The sequence below is a fragment of the Macaca nemestrina genome, chromosome 8, assembly GCF_043159975.1.
Source record: "Macaca nemestrina isolate mMacNem1 chromosome 8, mMacNem.hap1, whole genome shotgun sequence".
Taxonomy (NCBI): Eukaryota; Metazoa; Chordata; class Mammalia; order Primates; family Cercopithecidae; genus Macaca; species Macaca nemestrina.
Window position 1 is genome coordinate 20,791,509 of NC_092132.1, and position 18,944 is coordinate 20,810,452.

At 40.8% G+C, this 18,944-nt stretch overlaps 1 protein-coding gene across 6 annotated transcripts in view; it reads left to right on the plus strand.

The window, feature by feature from the left end:
* The window catches only part of LOC105468473 (TatD DNase domain containing 1), a 48,760-nt gene that overhangs the window by 6,688 nt on the left and 23,128 nt on the right, over positions 1-18,944 (plus strand). For 3 of the 6 annotated variants that reach the window (XM_011718668.3, XM_011718667.3, XM_071067843.1), the window contains exons 2-6: positions 9,701-9,766; positions 10,519-10,568; positions 13,540-13,603; positions 16,052-16,195; positions 16,295-16,337. In XM_011718668.3, coding sequence (XP_011716970.1) covers positions 9,701-9,766; positions 10,519-10,568; positions 13,540-13,603; positions 16,052-16,195; positions 16,295-16,337 — 367 coding nt within the window. Of the gene's footprint in view, positions 1-9,700; positions 9,767-10,518; positions 10,569-13,539; positions 13,680-16,051; positions 16,196-16,294; positions 16,338-18,944 lie in introns of those variants that run through there. The other 3 variants (XM_071067844.1, XM_024788690.2, XM_071067845.1) reach the window with 3 other exon arrangements.

The following is an 18,944-nucleotide window of genomic DNA, read 5'->3' on the forward strand; positions in this document are numbered from 1 at the left end:
CTCCTAGTGGATGCCACAGCTAAAGCTGCCACCCTGCAAGTGGCTCCTCGCCAAGTTACATGTATTCAACCCACTTCTCCTCCTCCTCCCCTTGCTCTTCTTCCTTGCTCTCCTCCCCATCTGAAGACCTTTGCAGACTCATTTTCACAAAAGACAGTCTTGGAGTCTGGAAGAGGGAAATGGATTAAACAAAATTGCACTTCCAATCCCCAGACAAAATTACAGGAAGGTCCAAATGGACATCCAGTCCTACCCAGCACCCTGCAAAGACAAACAACCTTTATATGTAATCTAACCCATTGGAATCCAGACAAAGTGATTCAGCGGGGTAGACAGTACTACTGTTGGTGACTCTCTCCAGCTCTTGCCCCTCAGCTATACAAACTTTGTAATATCTACCCTCAGTATAACCCAGGTGAACTCCTGAAGCTCCCTCCAGGACAATTTCCTCTCCCCTAGGGTCCCTTAACCATGTGACAACTTGATTTCATTTAGTTGCCACCATCCCACAGATTAAATTTTGTTCTTCTAATGGTTGATGATGTATTCTCATTGAGGTAAGTCTTCCACCTGTAAACAAGCAACAGCCGTGGTGGTGGCCGAAATGCTGCTTGAGAAAAACCATTCCTCTCTAAGGTGTTCCCACTGAATTCCACAGCGATAGAGGCACTCATTTTACCTGCCAAATACTAGAACAAGTTTTTAAAATGTGCCCTTTTATAGCACTTTCACTGTGCCTACTTCCCCCCAGTCCTCTGGGCTAGGTGAACAGTCTAATGGGATCATTGAAAACCAGCTGGCAAAAGTTACACAAACTTAACCTTTCCTGGCCTAAAGCTCTCCCATTAGCCTTACTGATGCTGCAGTCCACTCCCACCAGTAAATGTCAGCTCTCCCCTTTTGAAATTGTTACTGGTTGGTCTGTGCACTTAGACCAGGAAATATTTTCTCCTGCCCAATTACAGGAGGGAACTTTAGGCTTATTGCCAGGGGCTTGTTCAAGCTGTAAAGATGAATCACTGCAGGTTGTAGAATCTTTTTACAGCTTCCCCGACAGGCCATAAACTCCAGTATTACTGCCTCCAGCTTGGTGATGACAAGTAGTGGAAGAGACATCAGTTAAAATACTTCCTCCAGCCTACTGGATGGGTGCTATTAATTAATCCTTGTGCTGCTAAGTTACAGAGACCTGACTCCTAGTCGCACATGTCTCATCTGAAAACAACCCCTGCTGAAACTTGGAAGTTGGTGCCGGTCTCTACACGAGACTTCAGTTAACCAAAGCCTATCTCTAGACCCAGAAGAAGGCAATAGTCCACATAAACTGCTTTCGTGACACCCAGGGCCAGGACTGTATTCAAGGGCACTGGGTCTTTTACTTAATAATTTGCCTCTATCTAAACTAATAGAATTTGTTCCATGCCTTTCTACTAGATAACTTCAATGTTTAGTTAGCTACCTATGTGCTTCCTCTTCCTGTCTTTATCAGAACTGAGCAGGGCTTGTGACCCTGCACGCCTGAGGACATCATTGTTCTGTTCCTGCAGTGAGGTATTCTCTTACTTAAGGTCAGTCCCTAAAGTTTGTCAGATAATCCCCTTGGATTTGTATGGGATTTATGGTTTTTCCCTTGATTCAGTTTTCTGAATTGTTAAATGGCTGTTCCCTCCGTTCCTTTTACTCTTATACCCATACTGTCCCCTTCCCCCCTCTGTCTTGTCTCAATGCAGAGAATGGCATGATAACACTTTAGTTAAGCTGTCCCAAATGTTGCTAGTAGAAGGAAACCTGTTGGATTGCTGGATTTGCCAACAATTTCCCTGATCCATTCATGATAGATATGTGCCATTGGTAATATCTGTCACTGACTTCTCAGATGTCCCTAATTCACCACTTACCCAGACCAACCCCTTTCCCTGTTGACTTTCCAGGTCCAATTGCTTCAAAGCCCAGATGTTGTCACCCCTTGTTTTGATTTGTCCTGTGTTTGAGACTGAGTCTTGCTCTGTTACCCAGGCCGGAGTGCAGTGGTGAGATCTGAGCTCATGGTAACCTCCGCCTCCTGGGTTCAAGCAACTCTCCTGCCTCAGCATCCCAAGAGCTGGGATTACCTGCCACCATGCCCGGCTAATTTTTGTATTTTTAGTAGAGACTGGATTTCACCATGTTGGCCAGGCTGGTCTTAAACTCCTGACCTCAAGTGATCCACCTGCCTCGGCCTCCCAGAGTGCTGGGATTACGGGCGCGAGCCACCTCACCCGGCCTACCAGGGGACCTTCTTGACCTAAGAACTACTGGATAGACAAGTGTCATCTACATCAGATAAATAAAGTTAAAAATATATCCCTACAGTGCCCACAATATTTACATTTAAAATAAGTGAGTGGATTCTGGAAAGCTTGCAAGAGAAATGGCCCATGCTTCAGTTTGGTGATGTCAGCGCTCCTCATGAATGCATCTGCTGATTAAGACACCCTCAGGAGTATCACTTGTGCCCCCCATTCAGGCTCTGTGTTTGTATGTGGCATAGGGTCTGATCCACCTGCACAGCTTTGGGCACACTGTTGCCTTGACAGCCTGCAGTTAGAAGGTTCCTGCTTGGTGGGATATTTTGTAACCCCCATATCCTTCCACAGACTTACAGAAGGACCCCCTTTCTCTCCATTATTAAACTAAAAGGTCTGTATTGGCAGGGTATGAAGATGATACAGATCAAAGCATCCTGGGAATATTAATTCCAAGTGTTGGGATTTATGTCAATAAGGATATTATTTGAAAAGTCTCTGCTACTATTAGTCAGATTGTTGCAGGATTTAGGGGGATGAGAGAGACCTCAGGTTGAAACAGGAGAATCTTTTATTGAGTGCACTCAGGCCCAGCAGACTCATGTCCAAAGACTGAGCCCGGAACAAAGCCAGCACTTGACTTTTAATACACACTTCACAAAAGGAGGTGAGCTAGCTTGAAGCAAGCTTACAGTGGTGTGAAAGCAAGGATACAGAGGCAGGACAAACTCAGGATTGCTCATGACCGTTGCCAAGCAACCCAGACGTCTGTTATCTAGGTTTGCCTAGGCACGGGCTTATCCCATAACCTTCACTATGGTGCCCAGGCAGCTGCAGTTCAGGCCTACTCAGGCTTCTCATGACCTTTGTTATACTTCTTAGATACAACAAAATACTTGAAGTTACTAGTTACAGAGAACAATCTATAAACTCATACCACAAAACAAAGGAAAATTTGATTTTCTTCTCCCTATGTTGAGGGAGTGCTGGGAGAGTCTTCAGAGCACATTAGATAATATCAAGACTTCCTGGGTCTGGGATGTGCCTGTTGCTGCCTCTGAGACAAGTCAGCCTAATACAGGAAAACTTATTTCTCTCTCTTTTTAATTTTATTTTTCTTTAATTTCCCACCTCAAGATAGCTGCAGATGCTGCAAAAAGCCTTGTAGCTCAACAAAAACCCCAAAACTCCTTGGCTCAAGTAGTATTAGGTAATAAAATTGCTGTAGATTTTCTCCTAGCCAAACAAGGAGTCGTTTGGTCCATACCTCCTGTTACGTAAGTACTTCAGGTGAAATAGAAACTGTTAGAAGCCAGGCACGGTGGCTCACGCCTGTAATCCCAGCACTTTGGGAGGCCGAGGTGGACGGATCACAAGGTCAGAAGATCAAGACCATCCTGGCTAACACGGTGAAACCCCATCTCTACTAAAAGTACAAAAAATTAGCCGGGCATGGTGACAGGCGCCTGTAGTCTAAGCTACTCAGGAGGCTGAGGCAGGAGAATGGTGTGAACCCGCGAGGCGAAGCTTGCAGTGAACCGAGATGGCGCCTCTGCACTCCAGCCTGGGCAACAGAGTGAGACACCGTCTCAAAAAAAAAAAAAAAAAAAAGACACTGTTAGAGAAAGACCATCCAAACAAACTTAAATGGTTACAAGAGGTATGAGCTACTAATCCTCCCAACGATCTATTTAGTTGGCTTCCAAGTGGCCTGGGAAATCCCTTTCAAGCTGCTGTCTAAGTGTTTGTCATATTCATAGTCTCCATCATACTTTCTTAACATTTAAATTACTTACGATAGGACTGCAAGAAGTCCCCGGTTAAAACCAGAATTATGATGGTTCAGTGCCTAGAACTTACAGGCAAGTTAATTCTGCAGCCATTCCTTTTAGCTCTTATATCTCTTATACCTTATGGGTTAATGAGTGCCTGCCATCTCTCTATTCCTGCCTGATCTAGGATGTCCAGTTGGCTGTCCTAGGGAATGGGTGGATCTGGGACAGGTAGCCACACCACCCTGGCAATGACGTGGGACAAAATAAAGATTTGGCTATTGGTGCTGCCTGCAGTAGATCGTGCCTAAAATGGGGAAACATGAAATAAAAATAAAATTCTAAGCATGCCCCTGCCCCACCGACAGACTGAATGGACACCACCTTGGCCAAGGAGACCCCAGAAAAACTTTGAAAGCTCAGTTTTCCAGCCATGATGAGAGGTTGGTTACACCTCAGTACACCCCATTCCTCACTAACTGATACCAGACTTTGTAAGCGTTAAATAGATACCAGCCCTGGAACAGAAACAAGACTCACTCCTCTCCTGACTTCAGCCAACCACCTGACACCACAGCCAGACTCCCCTCCTTTTTTGTGCTTTTGACATGACAGCTGACCAGTTTCACTGCGCATTCCTTCCTGACAAATGACCAGCAGTCACAGACTAGTTCTGGCTGGTTTACTCAGGCTGTGCACCTTTTGACATATAAAGCTTAATTTTACTGTGTTTTAATGTTAAGTCTCCACCCCAAGAGAACATGGGGTTTGTGTAACATGTATGTTTGCTTATACATGCATGAGTCCACCATTCATGAATATGCATAGCTCCTTCTATAACCTGTTAAATATGTACATTAGCTAGCCCATTTAGTGTAAAACTCCTGTTCCCCACTTCTTCCCTTGAAATGGTTGCTTTTGTTCCCAGCCAAAGGCTCTGCTTCCCAGCCTGCAGGTTGCACCTCAATATAAGAAATAAAGTTCTTCCCTAATGTATAGATCTCATGATTTTAAGTCAACACCCTACAGAAAGTCCTATCTCCCGGCTTTGTCTGTTTGCTAAATAGTAGTGTCATTGAGCTTGTTCTCTAATCCCCTGTATTTGCTATAAACTCAGGGTTATATCTAAAGACTAGCCATATCTAAAAAAAAAAAAATTATACCCTATTTGCTGTCCCTCTGTATCTCTAGATCATAGGTGACAGTGATGTGACACGATTCAGTGAGCCCAAACACTGAGGCTTCAACTGAAGAGTTATCGTCTTCTCCTGGTTACAAACAGTGCCGTTTTCTACTCTCACTTTGTTTTGAAAACTAAAAGTCAATATTTGAAGAACTCTTAGATAATAAAGTAGGTGCTGCTTTTCAAGCCAGCTATTTGAAGAAAGTTAATGAAAAAGAAACATTACTGATCTATATAGGGGACATGCTACCGAATGTATGAATCCTTCACTTTTCTCCCCTAATCGGAAGTAGTAATTTTCCACTTTGCCTTGTTTTTCTTCCTGTCATTCCTTCCCACCCATATCTCTTGCTTTCTTAACTTTTCAAGCTACTTACTATCTTTAGCTGGATCTGGCTAGACATTGGTTTTCATACAGTATTTGTCTACTTTGTTCGAGTTTACGTGCCAATAGGCATACGTCTAATAGAGACTTTTAATTTTTTTTTCTTTTTTGAGACAGAGTCTTGCTCTGTCGCCCAGGCTGGAGTGCAGTGGCGCAATCTCGGCTCACTGCAACCTCCGCCTCCTGGGTTCACGCCATTCTCCTGCCTCAGCCTCCCGAGTAGCTGGGACTATAGGCGCTCGCCACTACGCCCGGCTAATTTTTTGTATTCTGTAGTAGACACGGGTTTTCACTGTGTTAGCTAGGATGGTCTCGATCTCCTGCCCTCGTAATCCGCCCACCTCAGCCTCCTGAAGTGCTGGGATTACAGGCGTGGGCTACCGCCCCAGCCAGAGACTTTTAATTTAAAATATACTATTGTTAACCTCAAATAACCAAAAAGGTCAGAATCTAGTTTACAGAGTTTATTCAAGCACAACAGTTGAGGACTGCAGCCCAGGACACACTTCCAAGTTGCCTTGGGGACTGCTCCAGGGAACAAAAGAGAGGCTCAAGTTTTTAAAGGACAAATCAAAAGGGAGGGGGGCGCGGTTACAAAAATTGTTAATCAGGGATTCTCATTGGTTTACAGAAATAACATTGGCTAGAGATTGGCTATGTATGTTGAACTATAGGGTGTATGGCATTTTACGGCCACTTGGCTTCAGTCTAGAGCCCACATAGCAATTGGCTTCAAGAAGTAATTACTTAGCTCAAAGGGGAGTGAGCATGGACTGCTGTGAACATTTTAAATGCCTTCTGGGCCTGATAATTTAAAGGTGCTTGCATTTCTCAGATACAAGGTTTTTGTTCTCACTATCCCTTAACATAGATAAGAACGTTTTGAACAAGTTAAATAAATAGGATTTTGAGTGGCTTTATTTTCGTGATTACATCATGAGTCTTAATGTTCAAAACATACTGACTCACATTTGGCTATTTGATAATGCATTCTTGGATCAGGAGCCTTAACCACTTAAGGTGGTATGGCAGTATGGCTAAAGCTGATTGAAATTCCATTTGTTGTTGGCATGTTACAGTGTTTGTAATAACACTGTTCCCAATAATTACATGTTAATAGGAGTTTTAATTTGCAAAATGCGTTCATATTCGTTTTTGGATTTGAGCCACATTTTGTTGCTGGAAGGAAAAAGTTTATGTCCATCCTACTAGTGAGAAAACGGAGGCTCAGAAAGACTCACTTATTTGTTGCAGGTGAGCTGTGACTATCTGGGCCAGCAGTACGAGGCTACAAGAATTTATCAAGACTGGCCGGGCACAGTGCCTCACGCCTGTAATCCCAGCATTTTGGGAGGCCAAGGCAGGGGGAGCTCCTGAGGTCAGGAGTTTGAGACCAGCCTGTCCAACATGGTGAAACCCCATCTCTACTAAAAATGCAAAAAATTAGCTGGGTGTGGTGGTGGGCGCCTATAATCCCAGCTACTTGGGAGGCTGAGACAGGAGAATTGCGTGAACCCGGGAGGCGGAGGTTGCAGTGAGCCGAGATTGTGCCACTGCACTGTAGCCTGGGTGATAGAGTGAGACTCTGTCTCAAAAAGAAAAAAAAAAGAAAGATTATGATGATGCCAAAGTGTGGGAGGATGGTGTGTGGTCAGCTGCGATTACCACTGTCCACATCTGCGTGGCCTTTAAGCACTTCTCCCTGCACTTGGGTCAAGGGACTTCCGAAGGAGTTTTCCTGCATTTCTGCCTGCCCAGATAAACCCAGAGACTATTCTGGGATGTAGGACCTGCTTCCCTCTTCAGCCAGGACCTATAGACCTTTCTCATCCTTCATTTCCCCCATCTCAAATCTCAAATCCCCAAGCAGAATATCCTATCACTCTGGCCTGCCTTCAGCAAGAATCCGTCAAGTTGAGTAAACCCAGAATCTTCCCTCACCTTTGATGTTTCCTCTTAGTAATTTTTCATCTGTTGATCCCCATTCTACTTGGTGGCAATAAATCCTTACTTGTCCTTGTATTCAAAATTGAGCCCAGTCCCTCCCGCTTCTGCAAAAGTTTCCCTGCCGTCAGTAGTCTCTCTTGAATAAAGGCTTCCTCATAGTCTTTGACAAGTGTTATGAATAATTGTTTGCTTAACACTGCACAAAGGGGAAATGGTCTAGAAGTGATACAGACCATTTCTGTTTTCCTAATGATCAGTGATGATCGGTGACCCTAGACTAAACCTCTGCGAAGGATTATTTTAGGCAGAAAGGCCTCTCCTCTTCCCTGGGTTTCCTTTCTCAGTCTGACCCCTTTATCTAATTTCCTTTCCTTACTTTTAAAAAAACTAGATAGTAATTCTCCTGATTGGGCCATTCCACCAAACTCCTACAGTATGTATCGTATTAGATGATGTTTGTATGTTAGTAGCCCTTTTAAAGGGTACCACATCCCACCCATCTTTGTTGACATGTTGGCACTCAAATACCTTTGTCGTTTTCTGCATTTTACTTTTTCCCCTGTTGTTTCAAATGCCTGGAATACTCTCTTCACTATCTCTTAAATTCTCTAAACTCCCATTCACTTTCAAGGTGTGTCTTATTGGTGGAGCAGACATTCCTGGGGACCAGCTTGGCAGAAATTAAAATGAGAACATACCAAGAAACTGAAACTTCACAGAAATAATGTAGGGAGTCTGTTGGTAATCAGCTGCCTACCACCACCGCACATTTTGATATTCTCCTGCTAAAAGCTAAATGATATGTATTTTCAATAACGGGGGCATTTTTCTTCTTGTCTGTGATCAATCACAGTTTGACTTCATATCTTGTTGTTCCCCATGTTCCCTTATATTCTGCAGCAGGACAGAGCTTCCTGTTGCATCCAGTATTTTAAAAACAAGTGTCTGTACCATAGCTGAGTCTAGCGTCTTCTGACCCCTCCCTTCCTTACGCTGTCTTCCCTCAGTATCAGCAGGAGATTGGTTCCAGGACCTCCTGCAGATACCAAAACCCTCGCATGTTCCAGTCCCTTACATAAAATGGCATGGTGTTTGCCTATAACCTATGCATATCCTCATGTATGCTTTTTTTTTTTTTTTTTTTTGAGACGGAGTCTCGCTCTGTCACCCAGTCTGGAGTGCAGTGGCGCGATCTCGGCTCACTGCAAGCTCCGCCTCCCGGGTTCACGCCATTCGCCTGCCTCAGCCTCCCGAGTAGCTGGGACTACAGGCGCCCGCCACCGCGCCCGGCTAGTTTTTTTGTATTTTTTTAGTAGAGACGGGGTTTCACCGTGTTAGCCAGGATGGTCTCGATCTCCTGACCTCGTGATCCACCCGTCTCGGCCTCCCAAAGTGCTGGGATTACAGGCTTGAGCCACCGCGCCCGGCCTCATGTATGCTTTAAATCATGTCTAGATTACTTAAAATACCTAATTTGAGGTAAATGCTATGTAAATGGTTTTTATACCTTACTGTACTTTTATTTATATATTATTTATTGTTGTATTTTTATTTTTATTTTCTAATATTTTCAATTGACCTGTGGTTGGCTGAATCTACAGCTCCAGATCCCAGAGATACAGAGGGTCAATTGTTCTTCTCTCCAGCAGCCGGAACAGCCTGTAGCTCTTTACAAGCACTGTGCTTTTTCCTATCCTGAGGGCTTTGCTCCCACTGCTTCCTCTGTCTGCAGTTACCTCTGTTCCACTGGATAATAGCCACTCATCCTTTAAGATGCAGTTCAATGATTACTTCTTTCTGGAAGCCTCTTCTGAGCCAGCCACCAGACTAGGTTGGGTGTTCCCCTTCTGTATCCCATAGTACCAGTGTTGACTTCTAATATTTCATAATTGTGTGATAATGGATCTGCCTTACCAATTCTGCAGTGAGTTTCTTGAAAGCAGGAATTATATCCTATTCATCTTTGTATCCCATGTTTCTAGCACAGTAGTTGACAAGTGGTAGGCACTTGGATATTGTTTGAGTAGATGAGTGTGTGAACAAAAAGTTTAGTAACAGAAGCTTTTTATTTAAGTAGAAGTTTCAACTAGAGACTCAATAATTAATTAGTGATTTTTGCTTTCTACAGATATTGGTATCAACTTGACTGACCCTATGTTCAGAGGAATTTATAGGGGGGTTCAAAAGCATCAAGGTAAGTATTTCCTTTATTAAGGCAAATAGTTTCTCTATGAAGACAAATTTTCTGCCTCAGGAGATCTTGAAAAGCATAATCCAAGCTGGGCCTTGTGACTCACACCTGTAATCCCACCACTTTGGGAGTCTGAGGCGGGAAGATTGCCCGAGCACAGGAGTTCAAGACCAGCCTGGGCAACATAATCCACTCTTAAAGTTGAAATAATAAAGAACTCATGGCTGGGCGCGGTGGCTCACGCCTGTAATCCCAACACTTTGGGAGGCCGAGGCAAGCAGATCACCTGAGGTCAGGAGTTCGAGACCAGCCTGGCCAACATGGTGAAACCCCATCTCTACTAAAAATACAAAAAAAATTAGCCAGGCGTGCTGGCAAGCACCTGTAATCCCAGCTACTTGGGAGGCTGAGGCACAAGAATCGCTTGAACCCGGCCGGTAGAGGTTGTAGTGAGCCGAGACTGCACCGTTGTACTCCAGCCTGGGCAACAAGAATGAAACTCCGTCTCAAAAAAAAAAAAAAAAAAAAAGAGAGAACTCCCTATGCATTTTGGATAAAACTGTAAACAAAGTGAAACACATTTATTGATAAACCATGATCATGAACATTTATAATGAAGTTTAATTCAGGTCTTTTTACCTATAGAAGTTTATAATTTCAAATATAAAACTTCAAACAGCCATTTGCACAAAAGCTAAAAAAAAGTCAAATTTTTGTCTGCCAGGTTTTCTTAATGCAGAGTTTATCTTTTACAGATGACTTACAGGATGTAATAGTGAGAGCTGTCGAGATTGGTGTTAAAAAGGTAACATCTGTTTTGTTTTTCTTGAGAATTTTAAATTTATTTTTTAACTAAATTTTAGTTAAAATTTTGCAGAGTAGAAGGGAACAAGCCAATGCCACACTTGGAGTACAAATTGTCTACTTGTGATATTAGAAAGTTAATTGAAACAAAATATCCAAATATTCTGTTCATAGCAATTTAAGTTACACAAATCTCATATATAGTTCTTATATATGATAAATGGCAAAACCTCTTTGAAAAAAAATTTTTAAACCTATGTGAATTACCAGGTTTCTAAAGAGGCAACTTTTAATCAATTTTATAATATAATTTAGCATTTGTCAGAATTAAGCAATAATCAAAAATACACCAAGTGTAGCTATTTATAGTTTGGGTATACCACTTCAAATAATGGAGATAATACTTTAATTTTTACAGTAATAAAATGTCTCCGGTTTTTTAGAGAGTTCTAGTAAGCAAATGAATAGATATTTCTTTAAATTAGCTTTAAAACAGAGAGCTAGCCCACACATACACGTAAGAAATAAGGTTAAATTCCATAGTATGCTGTCAGGACACTTGATAGCTACTGCCTCCAAGTTGAATAACATGTTTTGGAAAGTGACACTGCTGACTAAATGAGTTTTGCAGTCTCCAACTCCAAACTTGTATTTGTTATTATTCACAAATAATATGAAAAGATAGAAGTTACATTAATTTCTCATTATGGAGTCATTCTGCTTGGTAAATCACTTTAAACAATGGTTTTCTGAAGACTCCAAAATACTAAGCTCTTACATTTTCATGTGTTAGCCATGAGTAATTTAATCTTAATGTTTATTCACACACATGCACACACACAACACACACACACTTAGGAATGACGGAACTGAAGTGATTTTTACTTGGACATGGTTCCAAACTGAAATTTAATTCAATACCTTGCATTTATGTTATAGTAGTTAAAAGCATAGTTAGGGCATAACAAACCTGGTGTCCAGCCCCTGCTTCATTTTTTGTAGCTTTATAACCTGGGGTCTTTTATCTCACTAGATTTCAGTTTTCTCATCTGTAAAATGAGAATGATAATAGTACTTAATTAATAGAGTTGTTATGAAAGCTAAATAAAATATTCAACATAAAGCATTTGGTATTATACCTGGCATAAACAACCTACATTATGTGTATGCTGGAAGCTGCCACCATGAGATGATCATTATCATTATCCTATACACCGGGAGAGGAGACGATGCCCTCGTGTCTTGCCCTTTTTTCAACTATTTAGAAAAGTTACACATAAAAAGTAGACTTGGTTAGTATTTTACATAATTTAAATACTGGATGTAGGTATCTGTTCTAGTATTAAAGTTTTAGGTATGTTAGCAAAAAGAAAGTTTTCCCACTATTTTTATTAATGCCTTTTTTTTTTTCTGGAGGCAGAGTCTTGTTCTGTTGCCCAGGCTGGAGTGCAGTGGCACGATCTTGGCTCACTGCAACCTCTGCCTCCCAGGTGCATGTGATTCTCCTGCCTCGGCCTCCCAAGTAGCTGGGACTTCAGGGGCCCGCCACCACGCCTGGCTAATTTTTGTATTTTTAGTAGAGACGGGGTTTCGCCATGTTGGCCAGGATGATCTTGAACTCCTGACCGCAGGTGATCCACCCGCCTCAGCATCCCAAAGTGCTGGGATTATAGGCATGAGCCACTGCGCCCTGCCTTATATCTTATGTTTTACAGGTAGTCAAGGATTTAATTATGGCTATATGTTTCCTGAACGGATACTGAATACCTAATCATATTAAAGATTTAAATAGCTATATGAAAACATCTATTTATCATTTGCAGGTCTACCTTTGTTTTGTGTTTTCTCCCTAAGTTGTACCTAGAATGAGTTCATCATTTTAGTGAGACTCTTGAAGTATGAAAAAATATACGTCATTGTGCTTGAATCATGTGCTTAGAAGAATGTGCCCCTTGCGCAGCACTGCTTCAGTGCTCTCACTATCAACACAAAGCTCTTTAGTGACACTTTCATTTTAACAGGAAAGATGGCAGTCTAGTTACTGGGTGGATCCTAATGGGTCTATGTAGAAGTATGCTTATTTGCCAAAAGCCATATGTTTTCCTACAGAGAATTCATCAGCATGCATTAACTCACTGATTCTCAAACCTTTTGCTCTCCAGTCCCCTTCACATTCTTTATTAGTGAGTACCCCCAAAGAGCTTTTGTTTGTGTGAGTCTTACCTACTGTATATACTATATTAAAAATTAAAACAAAAAATTTTGAATATTAATTCCTTTTAAAATAACAAGAAACTACTGAATAACATAAATAGCATATTTTTATGAAAAACAAGTGTATTCCAGAACAAAAAAATTAACAACATGAGTACAGTTGTTTTTTCAAATCTCTAATGACTGTGTTACTAGAAGCCTGCTGAATTTTCCTATCTTTTTCTGTAGTCAGTCTGGTGGTATCACACATCGTGTAGCTTCTTGTATACGTTGTGGACACTTGCAGTAGAGTGAGAGTAAAAAAGACAGAAAGTGTCTTATTATTATTATGAAAATAGTTTTGAGTTCACATACCTACTGGGAGTTACCAGACTACACTTGGAGAATTATCGAATCAATCAACACTATTGAATCACTGATGAATTATTCGCTTTTTCATAATACCTGATCTCTGTCCTCAAGGAACTTGTTGTCTAATAGGAAAGGTAGACATGTAAATACGTTTTAACATTTTAACAGAATCTAGTGATGAATTCTGCACCTCTTCATGTACACACACATACATACACATATCCCTGAGGTGTAGTCAGATACCACTCTGCATAGGAGGCAATCTCCCAGCTGAATTTTAAACAGGGTAGGTATGTGACAGTCACAGAGGAGAGCAGTCTGGAATAAGGAAGTGGTAGGAAGGCATGTTTAGGAAACTTATTGCTGCCCTGTTAAAGTCAGCTTATTTTATTTTCTTTCTATTTCAGTTTATGATTACAGGTGGAAATCTACAAGACAGTAAAGATGCACTGCATTTGGCACAAACAAATGGTATCCTCATATTTCTTTTACCAAAAAAAATATGAATTAAGTAATTTTGAAGAAGTCTTTCTGAAAACTGCTTCAGGTACAATACAATGGATCATGACTGTGGAAACAACAGGAAAATAGACTGATTTCAGTGGGACATGATTAAGATGACAAAATTCAAAGTACTCATTGGTATATCAGCTGTGTATAAAACCGTTTCATAGTACTCAGTGAAGATTATTTTAAGATTTCAGCTAATGAGAATAAAGTTCTCCAGGTACACAGTTTAACCTCAGGTGTTTTTGATGTGGAATTCATGTGTGTGTTTTAACGTGTTTAAGATATGAGTTGCTAGCTAGGCGCTGTGGGTCACGCCTGTAATCCCAGTACTTTGGGAGGCTGAGGCAGGCAGATCAGGATATTGAGACCATCCTGGCTAACACAGTGAAACCCCGTCTCTACTAAAAAATTCAAAAAATTAGCCGGGCATAGTGGTGGGCGCCTGTAGTCCCAGCTACTCGGCTGAGGTGGGAGAATGGCGTGAACCTGGGAGGCGGAGCTTGCAGTAAGCGGAGATAGTGCCACTGCACTCCAGCCTGGACAATAGAGCAAGACTCTGTCTCAAAACAAGCAAGCAAAAAAACCCCCAAAAAACAAAAAGATACGAGTTGCTTTTTATTTATTCTTTTTTAACTTAAGCTGTGAAGGATTATTTTATTAAATTTTTACTAGATGGACCAGATACTGTGCAAGGTACCAAGAATGCAAATAATAATGCTGTATAACCCCTCATATGCTTGCTTTATGTTCATACATTTTGTATTTATTTAAAATCTTGAAAGTTTTAGGATTGATTATTAAAGGAATCTTAGTTACATAAAACCTCATTTATCTGGCATTCATGAATTTAACTTTTTTTTGCATACCTTATGTGCTAGACACTGAGGAATTAAACATTCTACATAATTTTTAAATGTTGTGTTTTAAAATACTGATGTGTTTATGAAAACTTACTAAAAGCTATATTTTTATGGAAATCTCTCTAAAATCCATACTTCTCTTTTAGGATCCATTCACACTTTTTCTTTTTTTGAAACAGAGTCTTGCTTTGTCGCCCAGGCTGCAGTGCAATGGCATGATCTCCGCTCACTGCAACCTCTGCCTCCTGGGTACAAGTGATTCTCTTGCCTCGGCGTCCTGAGTAGCTGGGATTATAGGCGCGCGCCACCACGCCTGGCTAATTTTTGCATCTTTAATAGAGACAGGGTTTCACCATGTTGGTCAGGCTGGTCTTCAACTCCTGACCTCGTGATCTGCCTGGCTTGGCCTCCCACAGTGCTGGGATTACAGGCCTGAGCCACCTCACCCAGCCCATTGACACTTTTTCTTAGTGATTAAAGAGAGAATCTCTCCCAGGGAGTTTTCGAGATATATAGGAACATTTTATCCTTACTTTTTATCCCCAAACATCTAGGCTTTTTAAAGTTCTCCCACCTCCATTATCAGCCCTCTTCCACTCCTCTCCATGTAACTTGTGTTCTTATAGCCTTAAAAGTGCTTCTTCCTTTATTTCTAAACATCTGCATGAGAGCCTGAGGAAGGCTTGATACCTTTCCCATGGTTCAAACTCAGCTAAGCCATTCAAAAAGTGTTTTTGACTTCTCATTTGTATTCTATACAAGTCAGACTGTCAGAGTGTCCTCCAAATAGGTGAAACTCATTTTTTTATTAGAAAAACAAATTCCCCTTTCCACCTCTTTAACCTCCACTATTAACCTTTTTAAGGGAATACATTTTTATGCTATATTAAATACATGAATCAATAATGGAGGAATTGGTGTTAAACAAAAATATATGAATCAAGATAGTCACATGAATGGTAAATATAAAAGATAAATCATCGCTAGTCATGGTGGCTCAGGCCTGTAATCCCAGCACTTTGGGAGGCCTAGGCCGGTGGGTCGCTTGAGCTCAGGACTTCGAGCCCAGCTTGGGCAACATAGCAAAACCCTGTCTCTACAAAAAAAATTTAAAAATTAGCCAAGTGTGGTGGCATGTATGTGTTGTCCCAGTTACTTGGGAGGCTGAAGTGGGAGGATCACTTGAGTCCAGGAGGTCAAGGCTACAGTGAGCCATGATGGCACCACTGCACTCCAGCCTGGTTGACACAGTGGGACCCTGTCTCAAAAACAAAAAATTTTCACTTTGCATTCTACAGCCCTAAATGCCAAACTTTAGAAAAAGCTGAATTATTTTATTAATACATTAAAGCAATTTTCATATTCGTATCCTACTTTGTTTTGGTATTCTAAAAATTGTCATATGATTAACATAATGTAGTTCTTATAATGTGAATAATCTATTACCATGTTGAAAACCAGTTGAAATTACTTGATATCCTCTAAATATCATAAGTATAAATATGAGAAAATACTTTGAAAATAATCCTAAAACATTATTTTGTGTTAGATATGTTTTTCAGTACAGTTGGATGTCATCCTACAAGATGTGGTGAATTTGAAAAGAATAACCCTGATCTTTACTTAAAGGAGTTGCTAAATCTTGCTGAAAACAATAAAGAGAAAGTTGTGGCAATAGGAGAATGTGGACTTGGTGAGTGCCAGCCTCGCCTCTTAGAATGACTTTGTTTGAAAATAAATAATTTTTTTCTGTATAAGTTAGGAGTAATTATTCTTCTTTATCTTTTTAAAGATTTTGACCGACTACAGTTTTGTCCCAAAGATACTCAACTCAAGTAAGGAAATTTGTTGGCTTTACAAATTATTGTAAAATCATGAGTGATTTTAAATAACTTTTATTAGTTGAGAATATAGTTGGATTAAGCATCAGAATATTTTTGTTTTTCCCTCTGTATATGAAACGTTAAGTGAAACCAATTCCATGCATACTTGCATGTAATTCATAAGGGGCGGAAGCACATAGTTCCCTGGTCGATTAACCATTTAATTTTATTTTAATGGTAGAAATTAGGGATGAGTTTTACATGATAGAGACTTTACATTTTTTGTTTGCTTGTTTAACACATGCATTCCTACATGAACAGTTCCAATGGAATGAATTAAATTATTTTGGGGAATGTGATTTGTTTCGTTTTTTTGAGACAGAGTCTCTCTCTGTTGCCCAGGCTGGAGTGCAGTGGTGTGATCTCAGCTCACTGCAACCTCCACCTCCTGGGTTCAAATGAGTCTCGTGCCTCAGCCTCCCGAGTGTCTGGGATTACAGGCACATGCCACCATGCCTGGCTAATTTTTATATTTTAGTAAAGATTGGGTTTCACCACGTTGGTCAGGCTGGTCTCAGACTCCTGACCTCAAATGATCCACCCGCCTCAGCCTCCCAAATTGGAAGATATAATTTAAAAACAAAGGATATTAAAAGTGTATTACAAGCTAGGCACAGCAGCCTGCACCTGTAATCGCAGCTGTTTTGAGAAGCAGAAGCAGGAGAATTGCTTGAGCTCAGGAGTTCCAGACCAGTCTGAGCAATGTAAGGAGACTCCACCTCTAAAAAAAAAAATCAGCAACAAAAAACCGACAAAAGTATTACAAGATCAATCACCAAAGCTAGAAAAGCATAGTTTACTCTTGCTGGGCATTGAATATTGTTAGTCTGGAACTGTGAGATTCCTTTAATAGGAGCCATGTTGAATGGTGGCTTCTGAGAAAACTCCAAAGCTCACAACCCTGCAGGACTTCCTGTAACCCATTGCCTGGAGCTAAATTTGGAGCTCCTGTCATCATACTGGTGAATGAGTGTTAAAGATTGAAAAGAAAATTTAGGTCATAGTCTGAATTTAAAACGTAAGCATTTTGTCAAATTTCAAAAAGATCTTAATTATGAAGATGATAAAACATTAGACTGAGCTTCTAAAGGGGGTTAATTTAGTTATTCATCCATTCAACAAGTATTTATGGAGCACTGTGTGCCAGCCACTGCCAAGAACTCAGAGTATGCAGAAATCTGAAGGTAGAATATCTGTCCCTAGAGACCTTTAAGAATAAACAGTCCTCTGTCCTCCTTAGTTTCTTATACACAGAGAATTAGGATCAGATTCTCTCTTAAGATACCATCCAGCTATATCATAATATTTAATAATTAATAATTTTGTCATATGGTGATACGATCATATGATTAAGCTAGTGACTTGATGGCCTAAAGGGATTTTTTAAGATTACGCATGCCAAAAGTGTACTTCCTCCCCCTTCCCTCCCTGCTCCCCACAAATGGGATTCTGATATGTGCCCCCTGGTTGAAAATCACTGTGGGGAGGAGCAGATCTACTAGTGGAGTCTGTCATACCCTAGACCTCAAGCTCCAGAGTTCTGGAGTGTGAAGATCTATAACCAAGTAGAAAAGGATGGGTTAGAGTAATGCTCTGTGGACACGTACTGTCTCTTTTAGGTCGCTCCTTTATACATCCCTTTTAGAACTGCTTAGTTTGTGGCATATTATTTGCTGTGTCTTTCAGGGACATTCATGTGGTTACTAGCAGGGTTACTAAAGCCCTATACCTCTGTCGAATATTATGTAGGCCAGCTCACTTAACCTTAAAAGTTCTCATGTTCACACTGAAATAGAAAAACAGTTGTCTTTAATGGTTCTTCAGGTTAAGCCCACAGATCATATTCCTCAACTTTAATGTCTGGTTTTTGTCAGGATAAGCCTTGTAAGTCTAATGGACTATGTGTTACGACAAGCAAGGGCAATGGCAGAGTCCCCAAGTTTTTTTGCCTGTATGACTTTTCATCCAAAATGAGTTAGAACTGATTCTAAAATGCAACCGGAATACTTTAAACTCAGTTTTGGGGTTAATTGAAAACATTGACAGTATCAGTTTAATTTAACTGTTCTGAAGATTCTTCACCATCATCAGAGCACGTTCAGAATAGCGTCTGATCTTAGAATATGCATATCACAGCTTGTGCTTGAACTCACATACCAGGTGTTGATTGCTAATAGACAAGTTCAAACTCCATTCAGTAAATGATTACCAAGTGCCTCCTCAGCATGACACAAAGGAAAATAAGACTTTTTCCCAATGCCACTGTAGACAAGAGAGGACATAAATAATTAAAGTAGGTTGGAAGTGCTGTCACTAAAGTGTGTGAACAGCAGAGGGAAGGACTGACTTTCAGTGACAGCATGTGACACTGGCTTCTTCCAGAGTGAATAAGCTAATGACAAAATAAGTAGAAGGAAATTTTGATAAGATGGCAGTGAAGATTTTTTAATCTTTAATGATAAAACATCAAATGACTTGGTTAAAAAAATGGCCAGGTATGGTGGCTCATGCCTGTAATTCCAGCACTTTGGCAGGCCAAGGCAGGCCTATCACCTGAGA